Source organism: Chelonia mydas, chromosome 6 (genome assembly GCF_015237465.2).
Source record: "Chelonia mydas isolate rCheMyd1 chromosome 6, rCheMyd1.pri.v2, whole genome shotgun sequence".
NCBI classification, from domain to species: domain Eukaryota; kingdom Metazoa; phylum Chordata; order Testudines; family Cheloniidae; genus Chelonia; species Chelonia mydas.
The window spans coordinates 122195462-122210119 of NC_051246.2; the positions used below are offsets into that span (position 1 = coordinate 122195462).

At 46.2% G+C, this 14658-nt stretch overlaps 1 protein-coding gene across 2 annotated transcripts in view; it reads left to right on the forward strand.

Annotated features, from left to right (window-relative positions):
• Positions 1-363: 363 nt before the first annotated feature.
• The window catches only part of SLC35F4 (solute carrier family 35 member F4), a 184474-nt gene continuing 170179 nt past the window's right edge, over positions 364-14658 (forward strand). The window contains exon 1 of one of the 2 annotated variants that reach the window (XM_037901190.2): positions 364-562. In XM_037901190.2, coding sequence (XP_037757118.1) covers positions 460-562 — 103 coding nt within the window. In that variant the 5' untranslated portion in view covers positions 364-459. Of the gene's footprint in view, positions 563-1156; positions 1274-14658 lie in introns of those variants that run through there. The other variant, XM_043549561.1, reaches the window with a different exon arrangement.

The window sequence follows — 14658 nt, forward strand, 5'->3', positions numbered from 1 at the left end:
CTCTGCTGCCCCATCCCACCGCTTTCCTCCCCCCACTCCCTGCCCCCCTGGTGTTTCAGTTCCCCTGCCCCCTACCCTCTGACCCCCAATGTGTTCCTGCCCCCAACTTCCCTGCTGTCCCATCCCACCACACTTATCCCCCCACTCCCTGCGCCCCTGCCCCCACCCTCTGACCCCCGTGTTCCTCCCCCCACTCCCTGCCCCCCCGCTGCTCCAGCCCCCCAGCAGCGGCACGAGCCGTGGCTCAGCGGCCAGCGAGCCTCTCCCCGCGCCCGGGCCCGCCGTGGCCGAAGCGGAGCCGCAGGACGCTTGGCAGCGGCGGGGGAGGCTGGCTCGGCGGCGGCCGCCGCGGTGCGGGGGGGAGCCCGTCCTGCGCCAGGCGGCGGAGCCAGAGCCCCGGCTGCACCAGGAGCTGCGGCAGCCGCAGCAGCCTCCGCAGCTGCCCCCCAGCCGCTCCCCATGGATGTCAAGGCAGCGCCCAACGGGGTGGCCACCATCGAGGACAGGATCTTACGGATCACGGGCTACTATGGCTATTACCCCGGCTACTCCAGCCAGAAAAGTAAGACCCCCGCCTCGCCCCCTCCCCGCTCGCCCCCGGGCGTGGGGGGCGGATTTTCCTCCGGGAAGGGGGGGCGGCGTTGCAAAGAAGCAGGAGCAGCCGTAGGTTTTGGCAAGTGCCTCTCTCCCAGCCTGGGGGGTTGCAAAGGAAACCAGGGGGCTAGTTTGGCCGGCGCTTGCAAATGGAGGAGGGGGCGGGGGGTGTTGGACAAGCTGCCTCGGAGCGTGATTTTCGGGGGGAGGGATGCGAGGGGGGGCGCTGGGCTTTGCTTGCAGGGCAGCCCGGGGCTGGCTGGGTCCCTCCGCGTGGTCGTGTCGGCGCGGTGGGGCTTTGCTTTGATCTCGTGTGTGAGCCGGGCCGTGGCAGGCGTGGAGGGAGCCCGGCAACCCTGCGGCTGTGCCGTGGGGCTCCTCACCCACAACCGGTGTCACCCCCGTTTAGTTACTCAGGAGGGTCTCAACAGCCGCCTCTCCTGGATAGACGGCATGGGGTGCTGCTCGCCTAAAAGATACCCCCCTCCACACACACTCTTAAAAGTCAGATGGGATTTTAAAAGTCTCCCCCCGTCTTTCCCCCCACCAAAAATAAGGCTGCCGTACAGTTAGCGTTGTCCTTTCCGGTGAGTTAGACCATGGGGTTTCTGAAGCTGTCGGAGATTTGTGATGCCTGGAGCTGCTGCAGAGCCATCCCTCATGTTTACGGACCAGTAAGGTGTAGTGGGTTTCTAGTTTCCCAGCTGTGTCTGGAGCCACTCTTTCATATCCAGTCCGATATTCTGGAAGAGGGAAGTCATTCTTTTAGAATTTACCTGTAGATTTACCTGAATTTACATTTACCGAGATGCTTTGTTCTCTTCTCTGAATACTTGACTTACTAGCAAGGTAAACTAAGCGGGTTTGGTTTTGCTTTTTGAAATGCGGGATTGAGAGATCCTGGATTTAGTTCCTGATTTGCTACAACAAATTCATTGTGGAGGCCAGCTAAGTAGGCAATCACAGTAGCCCAGGTAAAATGACAGAGCTCAGAAGAAAGCAAGGAGTGTTGATTGTACAGTCTGCGTGCCCTGTCTGTGTTGAACGCTTCAATCCTGCAGTCATTACTTGGGCAAAACTCCCACTGAAGTCTGCGGGAATTTTGCTTGACTAAGAAAGTCGTTATTGTACCACAAACGTCTCTAATCCCAGTCCAGAGAGTGAAGCTCTGAAAGAATAGTTTTAGCATTTCAGGTTGTTTTGGGAAGGTTTAAATATATATCACTCCTCTCCAGTCCTTGTTTTAACATAAGACAGGTAGAATCTTCATTTTCCTTACAAAACTTAATTGTATAAGGTTAGATTTTTCCAGAAAAAAGTAATGAATTACAGAGTGATTTTTCTTCATGCTACTTCAATATAAAACTTCTCTGGTGAGGGCTTTTTTTTTTTTTTTTTTTTTAAAGCTGGAGGAGCAAAACTGAAAGCAAGTGCTCCTTGTAGAAATTAAATATTTTTGCTTTTGACATTTTTAATTAAGAACAGTGGGGTTTTGGCAGCCAGGAAAGCTTTAGAAGGTTTCTGTGAAAGTATAAATGTCCCAGTGCTCTCTAGAATCATTTATTTTTTTAAACAACGGAAGTTAATCTAATGAAAAGTGATTCACTTTTTTCTATCTGTGCAAAAGTTACACATATATCCGATGAAGTGAGCTTTAGCTCACGAAAGCTTATGCTCAAATAAATGTGTTAGTCTCTAAGGTGCCACAAGTCCTCCTTTTCTTTTTGCGGATACAGACTAACACGGCTGCTACTATGAAACCTGACATTAGAATTGTATTGTTTAATAATTATTTTGCATTTTGCAAAAGCTCAAATGGCCACACACGATACTTAAAATGCAGTGACTAAAACCTTGAAGTGGCCAATGCATTTGTGAACGGAAAAATTTAAGTGGAAAAAAAATAAAGAACAATCTGTTTTCTGTGGCTATTTAAACTGTCAGTGGAATCAAAGAAGATAACCACTTCTACAAGGCACAACACAGCCAGCCACCTTAATGGCAAGAATAAACCGAGGATCAACCAACAAAGTGCCAATACTAGACATGCGCTCACAGGCTTTATACTTGATATGAGAGAGACTAGCCAGACAGTGAAACACAGTAAACAATTCTTCAGTCGCCTGCAGCTGGGAAACAAACAAACTGAATAAACCCACCGCGTGAGATCTTTTGTAGAGTACCAGCAGAGTGCTAGGTACATTGAGCAATAGAGTAGATCGGTCATTTGATGTGTCACACAACCAAGCCAGGACTTTTTGAAGAGTAGCTAGGAAGACACAGCAAAGAGGAATAAAAGCATGTGGAAGTAATGTGACGGTTTCATCCACTGACCAATGAAATCAGATCAAGGTGGGCCTACTCTTGCAGTCTGGCAAAAAACTCCAGTGGAGGACAATGGAGAGATTTGCTAAATATGAATAGGGGGGTAAAGACTTAAGCACTTTGCCTCAGGTTTGCTTTGGCAGCAAAACAGGGGTTTTAGATCTGCTGCAGTATAGCCTTTTTGTATGCACATTCTGTATCAAAATGCATGGTTGAGTTAGGTTCTGATATTCTGCATAGGTAGGGTGCTGAAGTCGGTGGGGCCTTGGCTGGGTGCAGGGGGGGTTTCCTGCCTTGCACTCAGTGCAAGAGCAGGGGCTTAAATACCCTACAAATTGTACATTACAGATTTCAGAAAGTGTGCTTGGAGGCCAAGGTTTAGTGTTGCCAACACTCATGATTTTATTGCAAGCCTTTTGATATATGGTGTTTTTCTTAGCGCCCCAGGGACTAGAAGCAGGTGCTTAGGCAAGAAATATTTTTTAAAATGAAAGCCACAAACACAGATAAGCTTCTGGTCCTCATGGTTGCAGAGAAAAGCTTGAAAACGTGACTCGAGTTCACCTAAATACTCAAAAACTAGAAAGCAAATAAAAACAACCCTATTTTTAAATAAAAGCTTGTGATCTTTAAGCCAGAGTCATGATATTTGCAACCTGAATTGTGATTTTACGTAAGACCATCTTAAAGGAGGGGTGCTCTGAAAAATCAGCGGCGGTTTGGGTGCCTCAAGATGAGGGACTTCAAATCTTGGCGCACCCATAATCACGAGCCACTTTGGAAAATCGTGGGTGGGAGTATTTTGTACTTTGCACTGGTTTATACAGCTGTAATTCGGAGACTCCAGACATTAAACATATAAAGTATGGAGATACCAAATAGATTGGTATTCTAAATTGACTTCAGTGAAGCCAGGATTTCACTCTCAGCCCTCCAAGTAAAGCATAGTGCCTCTCGGCCTCTTGCTGGCCCACATGACGGGGATGAATTTCATCCACTAGAGAACAGAGTGTATTTCCAGTGTGAAGTAATGGGACGATGAAATAAAGATATAATGTCTGTGAAATATAGTGATGAAGATTAATGAGTGACATAGTAGCTGATCTTACAAAAAGGCAGAAACACAGTATTTTCTAGGAAATGTCTTTACTCCAACTGGTACAATACATGAGCTTGAAGCTATGGAAAACGGGCGTGTGCGTATGACAGTCCTATCAGTCTGCAGAGTACTAGATACTTTTGTCTATTCATTCTAAAAAGGTAGCTAAAGAAGTAATAGGTTTTATTTATTCTAGCGGCGCTGTATGCTATCATTAACTCATAGCAGTTTATTTTGATCCTTGCTAAAATACGCATTTTACAAAAAGTTTACATTGCATGAAATGTAGCATTAGAAATGGAGATCCTTCTGAATATACTCATTTACAGGGGTGAGTTTTCCCATCTGCCCGTATGTAGCTGATCTCATCTAGAGCTTGGGCCCCTCTTTTAGGAATAAGAGAAGATAGTTCTCTGTCCCGCCTACTCCCAATATGGATTGGCCCTTTCCAAAAACTAATACCATGTCTTCCTGTGTATAACTTGATGCCATCAGTCCCCAATTTAAAATGTATAGAAGTGTGTAAAAGCTCCCTGGCTAGTAAGCTAAAGAAGAGGCTGCCCTTCTTTTCCGTTAAGTCCCTATAGGATTTGCAAGGGTACGAGTTTCCATTTTACACGGTGGATGCACTGGCCCAGAAAAGAGATCCCAGGTTCTGACCTTGAGTGATAGGCAATGCAAACCAGCAGGCAGGGTGGGAAAGGAAAGGGAGAACTGAAGACACAATAACCATCCCTTCTAGATGGACAAGTGTGTTCACTAGAATCGCCAACTTTGTAATATATAAAAAACAGAAACTTTGTAATATATAAAAAATGGAACCTCCCCTGCCCCGCCCCTTCCCCTGAGGCCCCGCCACTGCCCCACCCCTTCCTCCTGAGGCCCCACCCCCCATTCACTACTCTTTCCCCCTCCCCCCATCACTTGCTGCTTTTCCCCTCCTGTGTGGGTTGGGAGGGACTTGCTTCCAGAGGCGGGGCTGGGAGCTGCAGCCGCCCGATGCAGCTAGGACGTGGCCTTGGTTGAGTAGGGGCTGGTGCAGGTGTTGACTCGGTGCTTCCCCCACCCGCAGGAGATCCGACTGGACACTGTCGGGTCCCCTTTTCGACTGGACTGCTGGTCACCCTCGTGTTCACCAGTGTGTTACCTCTCCGTTTATCTTAGGTCTTTTTATAGCGCTCATCACTATAGTATCTAAGCACCTAAGGATAGTAAGAGTCTATTGTAAAGTTCTTAGCACAAGCCTCACCTGAGACTAAGACTCCACAGGGGCTGCAGACAGGTGTTCTCTGGGCCCCTGCTAGGATCCTGGTCGGCAGATGCACTCTGAGCGGAATGAGCACCCTGCGGCATGAACAGTGTGTAGGTGAGTCTGAACCACCTGGGCTGGCTGACAGGGATCTGGAAAGAATATAGATGCTGCAGCAGAATATGCCACCCCCCCCCCCGCCGGCCCCGGATATCAATTGACATCAGCCCACGTGCTGCATATTATTATGCCATAGGGCTTTGCTGTGTGCAGACATTTTTTGGCAAGCTGCCAGTGGGGCCAGGATGTCTGGTGATTGGCAGCATCTGGACCACGTGCAGAGGCAGCTGTCCAGTGCCACCAGCAGCAGTTCTGTCCTCTTTATGGGGTACACAGCTGAATACTTTACCTGGATTCTTACAGTGAATGCAGAGTATGGCTTACTACCACTTCACTGTGTAGCTTGATCACTGCACCGTGACCTTACCTAGCACTCTGGGATGAAGGAGTGAACGTGGCCGTGTGTCTGTGCCTATGTAGAAAAAAAGCCCTTTATTTTGTTAGCTTGATGTAGTAGCTTCCAGTTTTTAGTGATTTACTTTGACAATTTGAGCCCTGATTCAGCAGAGTACTTAAGCACATGCTTAACTTTAAGCCAATTGGATTTAATCCTGCGTTTAACGTTAAGCATGTGCTTTGATGGATAAGGTTGGGATTACACACTTGCTTGAGTGATTTGCTGAATCAGGGCCACAGCTTCTACAGCTCCAGCCCACAGCTTTTACCCTTTAAAAAATAAGAAGTCACGAAGCAGAAAGAAACTCCAAAACAACACACTGAATTGTCTGCTGGCTATTACAGTAGCTGTATCAATAGCTTTGCCATAGTAAGAAGCACAGGACAGAACAAGAACATCTCGACATTTAGCAAGTGACATGCCCTGCGGGCAGGTCACCACTTTCAGTGAGGAAAATGAAGTCCTGATCTGTTTTCTGGAAATAGCCTGACACTTTCTGTAGACCCTCTTCTACCGTCAAAGCATGATTTTAAGATACTCAGTGCATACAGAACGTGTGATTGTGTGGTTTAATTGAATTTGTAAAGAAAGCTCCTTTGAAGCTGTTGGAAGGTGACAGAAGTCTGGCTGAGCTATGTATGGGGCAGGACCTGAGATGGGGCAAAGATGACTAAGGCCAGGTGATCAATAAAAGGTTAGGTCAACCCAGCTACAGCGCTCAGGGGTATGAAATATCCACACGCTGAGTGACGTCGTTAAGCCAACCTAACTGCTGGTGTAGAGAGTGCTAGGGCAGTGGAAGAACTCTTCCATCGACTTAGCTACTGCCTCTTGGGAAGTTGGATAAACCGCTCCCGTCCCTGTAGTCAGTGTCTCCACTGAAGCGCTACCATGGCACAGCTGTAGCATTTCCAGTGAAGTCAGAGCCTTCAAGCCATAGTTCCTTCCTCTTGACACCGGCCAGGAATTCCCCGACGCATGGGAATCCCGAGCTGCTCTATCAGGGCAACTTTCCAGCTTTTTTGGTGCCATCGGGACCAAACATCTAACCCATAATTCACAAATCCCATCAGTTCTGAGTGAATGAAGCGGAGATCCCGGTACAGGACATGTGACTGTGTAGCTATTACCTTATAGCCCGTTTACAAGCACAACAGGAACAGATACACATGTATCTTTTTTTTTAAGATCTGAGATTTCTGTGCATGAAAGGAAAAAGTGATCTTTGATTCAAAGTGTAGTCTAAAGAAGCTGCCGTAGCAGTCTAGAAAAGGGATGGGATGGTTCTTCCAGGAGGGTGATTATTATCTGTCTTTCGAGATGTGAAAAACGTATGTAACTCTTGAGAGCCCCAAGTGGAAGTACATTATGAAAGTGTTTCTCACAAGTGAAAGGAATGAAATCGATATTCTTTACTGACCATATTCTGACTGTTCTGTGCGCATCATTTTTAATGTAATAAATCCATATTTTGTGTAGTTGTTGCATTTGGTAATATTGCTGCACCTCTGCTAGAGTCTTGTGTGTGGTATTCAAGAACGTGCTTGTGAACGATACTCTGGTATTAATAATAATGCTTCGGTAGTGTCTTTCATTTGAGGAACTCAAAGCCCTTCAAAGGAAGGATGGTCTTGTGGTTCAGTCTTATAGGCTAGGAGCCAAGTGATCAGGGTTCAGTGCTGGCTTCAGTAAGTACTTTGTGTCCCTGACCAAGTCACCTAGACCCAGATTTTTAAAGGTACTTAGGTATTGCTCATTTTCAAAGACAATGCTGCCTTTCATTTTGGTCAGTGGGATGTTTATTTGCATTCCTCACTGGATATTCATGGGTGTTACATTGCATCACACTGTAGAGTAACAGAGTTAACTGTCTTGTATAGTACCGAGGCAGGGGGATCTCGAAGCCGAGTACAGCACATACGCATCTTGATGGAGGGACTGTCATGGACCAAACCTCCTCTCCCATTTACAGTTGCATCACCCATGTGGTGCCTACAGCAATTGCTTCTAGCTGTGTGTCTCTAGCTGTCTTTAATGTGATAAAGGCTTTCTGTGTAAAATCAATCACCTTCCTTACTTTCACTCTTCAGTTCATCTCCCTCTCCCCTCTCTAGTCCCCTGCTCATTCTTCTCTGCCCATCTCCTCCTTCCCTCTGAACAGTGTTGCCTAGTCCTCTTCTCCCCTTTTCCTGCTGCTTGGTTCCCTTCTGCTCTGCTCCTCTGGTCATGCTATGAAGTCACCTAATTCTCTTCTCCCACCATTCCGCTGGATATATTGCCCATAAACCTCCTTTCCACTTCTCTTCTGCTGGTGGCTGCAGTCCCAGGCAAATACTGTCAAACATGGTTAGGAGCACTGGGTTGAATTCTGAGCAGCTGTTTGCTTCATCTAAATTTGTTCCCTTTTTATTAGCTATTTGTTCATGCAAACATATCTTTGTGCAAGCTTTTGGCAAATGGCTGGTTTTCTGGCTCACCCACTTGCTGCTTGTTGAATCACCAGTGGCTGGAATTTGTTCACGTACACCTGATGTTGGATACTGAAAACCTCTGTAAAAATCACAGTCTCTTTGTGGATAATCTGCAAATAGAAACAGGGCTGAATTCGCTGGACCCATTCTACTCAATAAGGGTGTAATTCACTTCTATGCAGAGTGCCCTCAATGTGGGCTTTACCCTGGCTCTCGGCATGGGGATGTATTTCACACTTAAGGGAGGCAAAGCTGGCGTCATGCCTGCTTCATATACAGGGTTTGTCTAACACAAGAATGATGGAGTTGTAGGAAACGAAATAAGAGTCTGCTAGAGATTTTTATATGATGATTGACATTCAAGAGTGAAGGCCACAGGCATTCAGCTTCTCATCCAGGCAAATACAACCTCTTTATCACCACTTTAAAAAACCCCAGCTGCTTCCTGGTCTACAGCTGGAATTAACAAACAGTCCTGCTAAAACAGGCTCTTCCTTCCCCGGCACCAATTTTTTTACACTTCCTTTTGTTGCCCACGTTACCAATCTGACGAGTGGTTTAATCTCAACGTTAGCGGTGAAAGATGGCTTTGAGTGGAACGCTATAGAGGCGATAGAGTGCAGGGGGCACACTTCTGTGTTTAGGTTGACCAAGGTAAATCCCTGGTTGCCACCGAGCCATCCCTGAAGAATCCAAGCTGACCTATGACGTTGTTTGAAAGAATGGGAGGGGAATCTCAGTTTCTCTTTTAGGGTATTTTAAGGCTCTTCAAGTGTGTTGCCTGTGTCACTGTCTATCTTAGGTACTTCTATGACTCTTGTTCCTATCATATCTGAGCAGGTCACAGTCTTTAAGGAAAGCGTCACGTGGGGTTTATGTGTAGTCAAGGGCCTGCCGTCCTGACACTTTGCCACACCCTGTCGGGCTGGTATGATTGTATAGCATCCTCTGAGGACAGAATGCTCCTGCTGACTGGTCCTATAGTTCATTCTCCTGGATCTCAGAATAAAGAATAAATACTCCGTGGGAGAGAAGCAAAGTTGTGAAGAGTTTGCAATAAATGACTAAACTCCTCTCTCCACCCAACTGGCACATACAATAAGTGCAGACATGGTGAGTGAAGCCAAGAAAATGTCATCTTCATCCCTATCAAACCTCACAGTTCTCTGGATGGGGTCTCACTATCTCCACAGTAGTTGGCAGAATGGTCTGGAATAACATTTTAGCTTTGCCCTATGGCAATAACTTGTCGAGAAAACCTTGAACATCCTGATGAGCTGCAAGCATCATAACCAAGTGACAGTTGGGTCAGATAACTATCTAAGGCACTGATATGGTCCCCCTCAGCTTAGTACCTGGGTGTCTCACAATTCTCTCAAACCCCCTGTGAGGTAGGGAAGTGCTATCCCCATTTTACAGATGGCAAATTGAGGCACACAGAAGCTAAGTGACTTACTCCAAGGCCATGCAGGAAGTCTCTGGAAGTGCAAGGAACTGAACATGGGTCTCCTGAGTCCTAAACTAGCCGCCTAGTCACTGAACCATCCTCCCGCTTCTACCTTTGTCTTTTTATAATGGACTGACTCTATGGTACTCCCTTTACCATGCAATCCCAAGTGACAGATTTTGAAAATATAGAAAATATTTCCAGGACTGTATGTTCTATTTTGTATAGTTTTTATACCGTGCTCATCACTAAAGTATTGGAGCACTGTCCAGTAGTGCTTTAAGCGTGCAACTTCACATTTGTCATGTGGTGTTTGTTCTCTCAACCTCTGTCCAGAGGGAGAAGCATATGCAGTAGAGTGTTTTGTTTTGGGAGGTGGATTTAAAAAATTTTTTTTGATAAATATACCTGTTGCTATGCATTTATATTAGAGAGGGCAAGGTCAAAGAAATGTAACTTGCACTTGGGATGGAAAGTGGTGAGGTTTGTGATGGTCTGTAGTTCCTGGGGGAGTTCATTCCACAGTCTGGGACCAGCCCCCCAAGAAAGTTCTGTTTCCTGTACAGACAAACTTTACCCTTGTTTTTGAGAGTTCCAGTGCGCCAGAGAACTGAAGGTGTCAAGAGTGGTCTTTGTCCTAGACCTTCCGATGATCTTTTAGGTATCATGAGCCCAGGCCATGGAGTGCTTTGAAGATAAGCACCGAGACATTGACCTGGATTAGAAATTCTGTGGGAAGCCAGCATAGAGAGCAATGGACAGGTGTGATGTGATCATGGTAGCCTGTGTTGCTGAGGAGATGCACTGCAGCATTTCATACTAGTTGGAGTTTCCTAAGTGCTGAAGATGTCCTGGTATATCACATTGCTGTCGTGAGAGGTGATGAAGGTGTGAATAACTGAGGTCTGGTCTTTGTATGCAAGGATGGGGCAGAGTCTCCTAGCCGACCAGAGATGGTAGAAAATGTTACATGTGGCTGTTGCTATGTGAGAGCTCAGCATCAGTGAGGAAACCAAGAGTACTTCTAGACTACAGAGTGAAGTAACCAATTGCGGTTTTGAACCTGCCACTAACGGACCTGCACCGTGGGTGCAAGTTCTTGAAAAAAACTTTCCTCTGTCCACCAGCATCACCTCTTCATTGCTTGGGTTCAGCTTCAGCCAGCTCTTCTTCATCCATGAGCTGATCTCATCTGTCTTGGTGATAGTGGTGTGGTTGTGTGGGGTGAAGGATAGGTGGGGATGTGTCATCTGCATATTATCGGCACTCTGATGGAAAAAATTTCCTGTTTGGCTTGGTTTTCTTGTATAATTCTGGGGCCTCATGCTGACTCATGATCTTTATTTGTCTTCTGGTTTCAAAGTCTGTTCCAGAGCTGTGTGTGGATTTGACTTTGAAGAACCTGTGTTTAGGGCTTAGATACCATAGAGGTCCATAATGATGGGTGATTGTATAAATACCCAGATAGACAGTAGAGAATCCCAAGCTGTAAGGCAACTAGAATCCATAAAACAAGGAAACCCTCAGCCAGGCTGAAAAGCCATGTATTTTTCCTTTGAGGTGGTTCTCTTATTCTTGGCCAAAATGATGAAAGAATAGAGACTTTAGCACTCTGCTGTCACTAGCTGGGTTCCTTATTTGTGGATCTGGTCTGTTGAATTCAGAAGATGTCTTGTTTGAGCATTAATATAGAAGTACTTACCGCTCTTGGATCTGGTTCTCCCACTGCTCTAGCCTAGGTACAAAGGTGTCTGTGTAACCTACCGGTAAGTGTGTATTACAGAGCTCCCCTGTGCCTGTTTGCAGAGGATGTCAATTGTTACGGCCCCCCGCTGTGGAGCCTGGGCACTTCCACTCAAGCTGTAGCAGCTCGAGCTTTTTAGCTCTAGAGGTCCCTTGTGCATCAGCCAAGAGGGTGGCTGTCACACCTACATCCCCGCTCTTGAGCTGGTCTCTCTTCTTTCACAGGAATGTAATGATAAAGCTGTCTCTGAACCATTTGGTAAAACCTCGCCCTAGACTTTTCCCGTGTGGAAGTGTAAATTCACTACTTTTTGTTAGTGAGTTGTACGTGAGCTACTGTAAAATAAGACCGGGTGAGCAGGACTGGGTCTGATACAGGTTTAGCCTCCTGCTCTATTCAGAGAGGGAGAGAGAGAAGCTAGTTTGCGTCTATTCCAGTTTCATTGGGAGTGGGAGTGACGGGGGCAGAGCTCAGCTCCCCCTTCCTCTCCTTACAGCTGAGAGGAGCTCTCCCTCTGCTCCCTGGCTTCGGGGAGCCACGTTCCTTCAAAGCTCCCTTCTCTCCTTGTGTGGGACAGTGAGAGCTCCCAGGCTTGTTTCAATCTAATTACGACTCTTTCCTGGCCAAACACTGGCAGTTCTGCTGACGGGCGATGCGACAGCTCTGTCCCTGGGATGACTCCACTGAATTCACCTCAGGTTAAACAGTGACTAGGCCTCCATATACAGAACAAGGGGAGAGACAGAGCACGAGGCGTAAATCACCTTTCTCTCCAGTTTTTGTTCCTTCCTGTCTTAGATACTGTGCTCTGCCCAGGTTACATCACTAACCTGCTGCTTGGGAAGCGACTTTCTGGAACTGAAGCCAATGGTGCAAGTGTTCTCAGCTGCTGTGTAGCCATCTCTCGCCTTTGTGGAGACTGGGTCTTTTGAGGAGCATTTTCCATGAGATTTAGCACGCAGCCCCCATTCTTATGAATGGAGTTGTTGGGGAAATGATGCCCTGAAAAAAAACCCATCCCACGGGGGGCTGATTTTCGGCATGATTCATAGGGATTTAGCCACACAACTCTACCAAAGCTAATGAAAGTCAGATGATGGCATCTCTGAGGACAGTGATGAGAACTCATCCCAATGTGTCAGAGAGCTAGCTGAGAACCTGGGACTGCACGTATGTCATCTGTCAGGGCTTTCTGGGGCAGCAGGCTGCACTGGGTAGTGTGATGTGTGTTTAAATTGATCACCCTGGATGTAAAATGTCATCTTCTCGTGCATTTTCTTTAGGAACTTTCATTTTGATTGGTTTAAAGCTCAGTCACTTTTAGTTCTCTGTCGGACAGACCTTGGCAGGCACGGTTTGAGCCCTGCAATTGTGAAACTTGATGGCGCGTTTTAGTGCTGCAGGACAGTGGCACTAATATCAGTCTCCTGTGTGACGCAGTAGATTGGACGACGACTTACGACGACTTACATGTGACGCACGATGCTGTCTACTGCTCTGCAGAATGGACACCTTGGAGACATAGAGCACGTGCAGTAAAGTGGAGACTTCCCCACACAGCCCTCACCAGCGGGTCTGCCCCCCGGACGGATCACTTCTGGGCAGAGGCAACACATACCTGTTGGTGGGGGAAGGGACACAATTCTGAACCCACTCCTAGTATAAAAAAGAAATAAAATTATAAACCCCGGCAGAAGGCTGGGAGGTGGGCATGTGACACCCCACCCCGCACATCGGCTCTGCTTCTGGGTGTGAGAAAGCAGTTAGTTAATTCTCAATCCTTGGCGTTCCTCAGGAGATTACCAGCAAATATAGCTGGTCTGAAAGGGGAAGTATGTCTCATGGAAAGTTTAAGAAAAAATTGTTTTTTTTTCAAATTTTTCCCTGTAAAGTTTCCAATTTACCCCCATGATCCCTTACCACTGTTTTTTTTTTGTTTAACTTTTTTTTCCTCCCCTTCATCCTGTTTCCATTCTTCTACTGGAAAAAGTAGGCAAACAAAATTGTTTCTGAAAACTGAAACTTTTCTGGCTTTTTGTCAAAAACCTGGAAAATTTCACAACCCCCCCTCCCCCCCGCAAATGTTTTTTTTGGGAAAAAGGCCTTTTTGTCAAAACCTTTTTTTCAAATGAAAAACTTTGACTAGTTCTGCCAGCAAGGCTTATCAATTCAAGTCAATGCGGTAGGAACACTTGTCCCTGGAGAACAGAGTGCCACACGGAGTATGTCTCCACAGCATTTTGGAGTGAGTCTCCCAGTTCGAGTGGACTGACTTGGGCAAGCGGGGCTTGCATCGGTGCTCTACAAATCACTGTATAGACAGTGCTTTCAGGTTGCAGCTTGGGATGTAGCTTGGGCTCAGAAGCCTGAGTCTGTGGCCCGGGGCTGGGAGCCTTGCTCCCAAATGCTGTGTAGACATACCCATAGTCACAATTTTCAGTCAATTTCTAGCTGGGCTAGATTCTCACTTGTGACCAGAAGGTCTGAGACACTGTCTTATCTATAGCACCCATCCCTGCAGTGTCTGAGTGCTTGATTTTTAAAAGATCTAGGCACCTAAAGAGGCAGATAGGCACCTTGTGGGATTTTGAAAAGTGCCTCATTGCCTTACATGGATTTTTGCATCTTTAGGCACCTAAAGACCTTTAAAAATCTGGCTCTAGGTGCTTAAGTAACAACCAGAAGCCACATACAAAGCAAACACAGGATTCATGCAGCTGTACTGTAGCCTGGCCGAATTCATTCTAGATCCCTTTTCCAATTCACTGAGAGTCATAAAGTTATTTTATTACAATATTTGGTTTAAATTGGGTTAAATCTTGTTTTTACACATGCATAAAAACGGTAAAATTCTCAGGATTTCAGAAGTGCGTGCTTGTTTCCATTAAGTTCAAGAGCAAAGTTGCTAAATTTTGAACAAAATATTTGTTAGCTAGATTGTCACCACTTTCCCGTTCTGTGGCCAAATGAACATGTTTGTTCTCTGTAAGCTTCCACAGAAGCCTGAGGGTAAAATGGACCAATCACTTATTTATAAAATGCTCTGTTTGTTTCAAAGACATCTAAATTACTTACGTTTGAAAAATGTCTAGTTGTCTTTGAAAAATGTTCGCTTCCTGTGCCTTATTTTTCTGTCTCTGTATTGTGTAGCATGAAAACCGGACAAAGTCCCAGTGACTTCTCTGGATGTTTTCATTTTAAGTTTTACATTC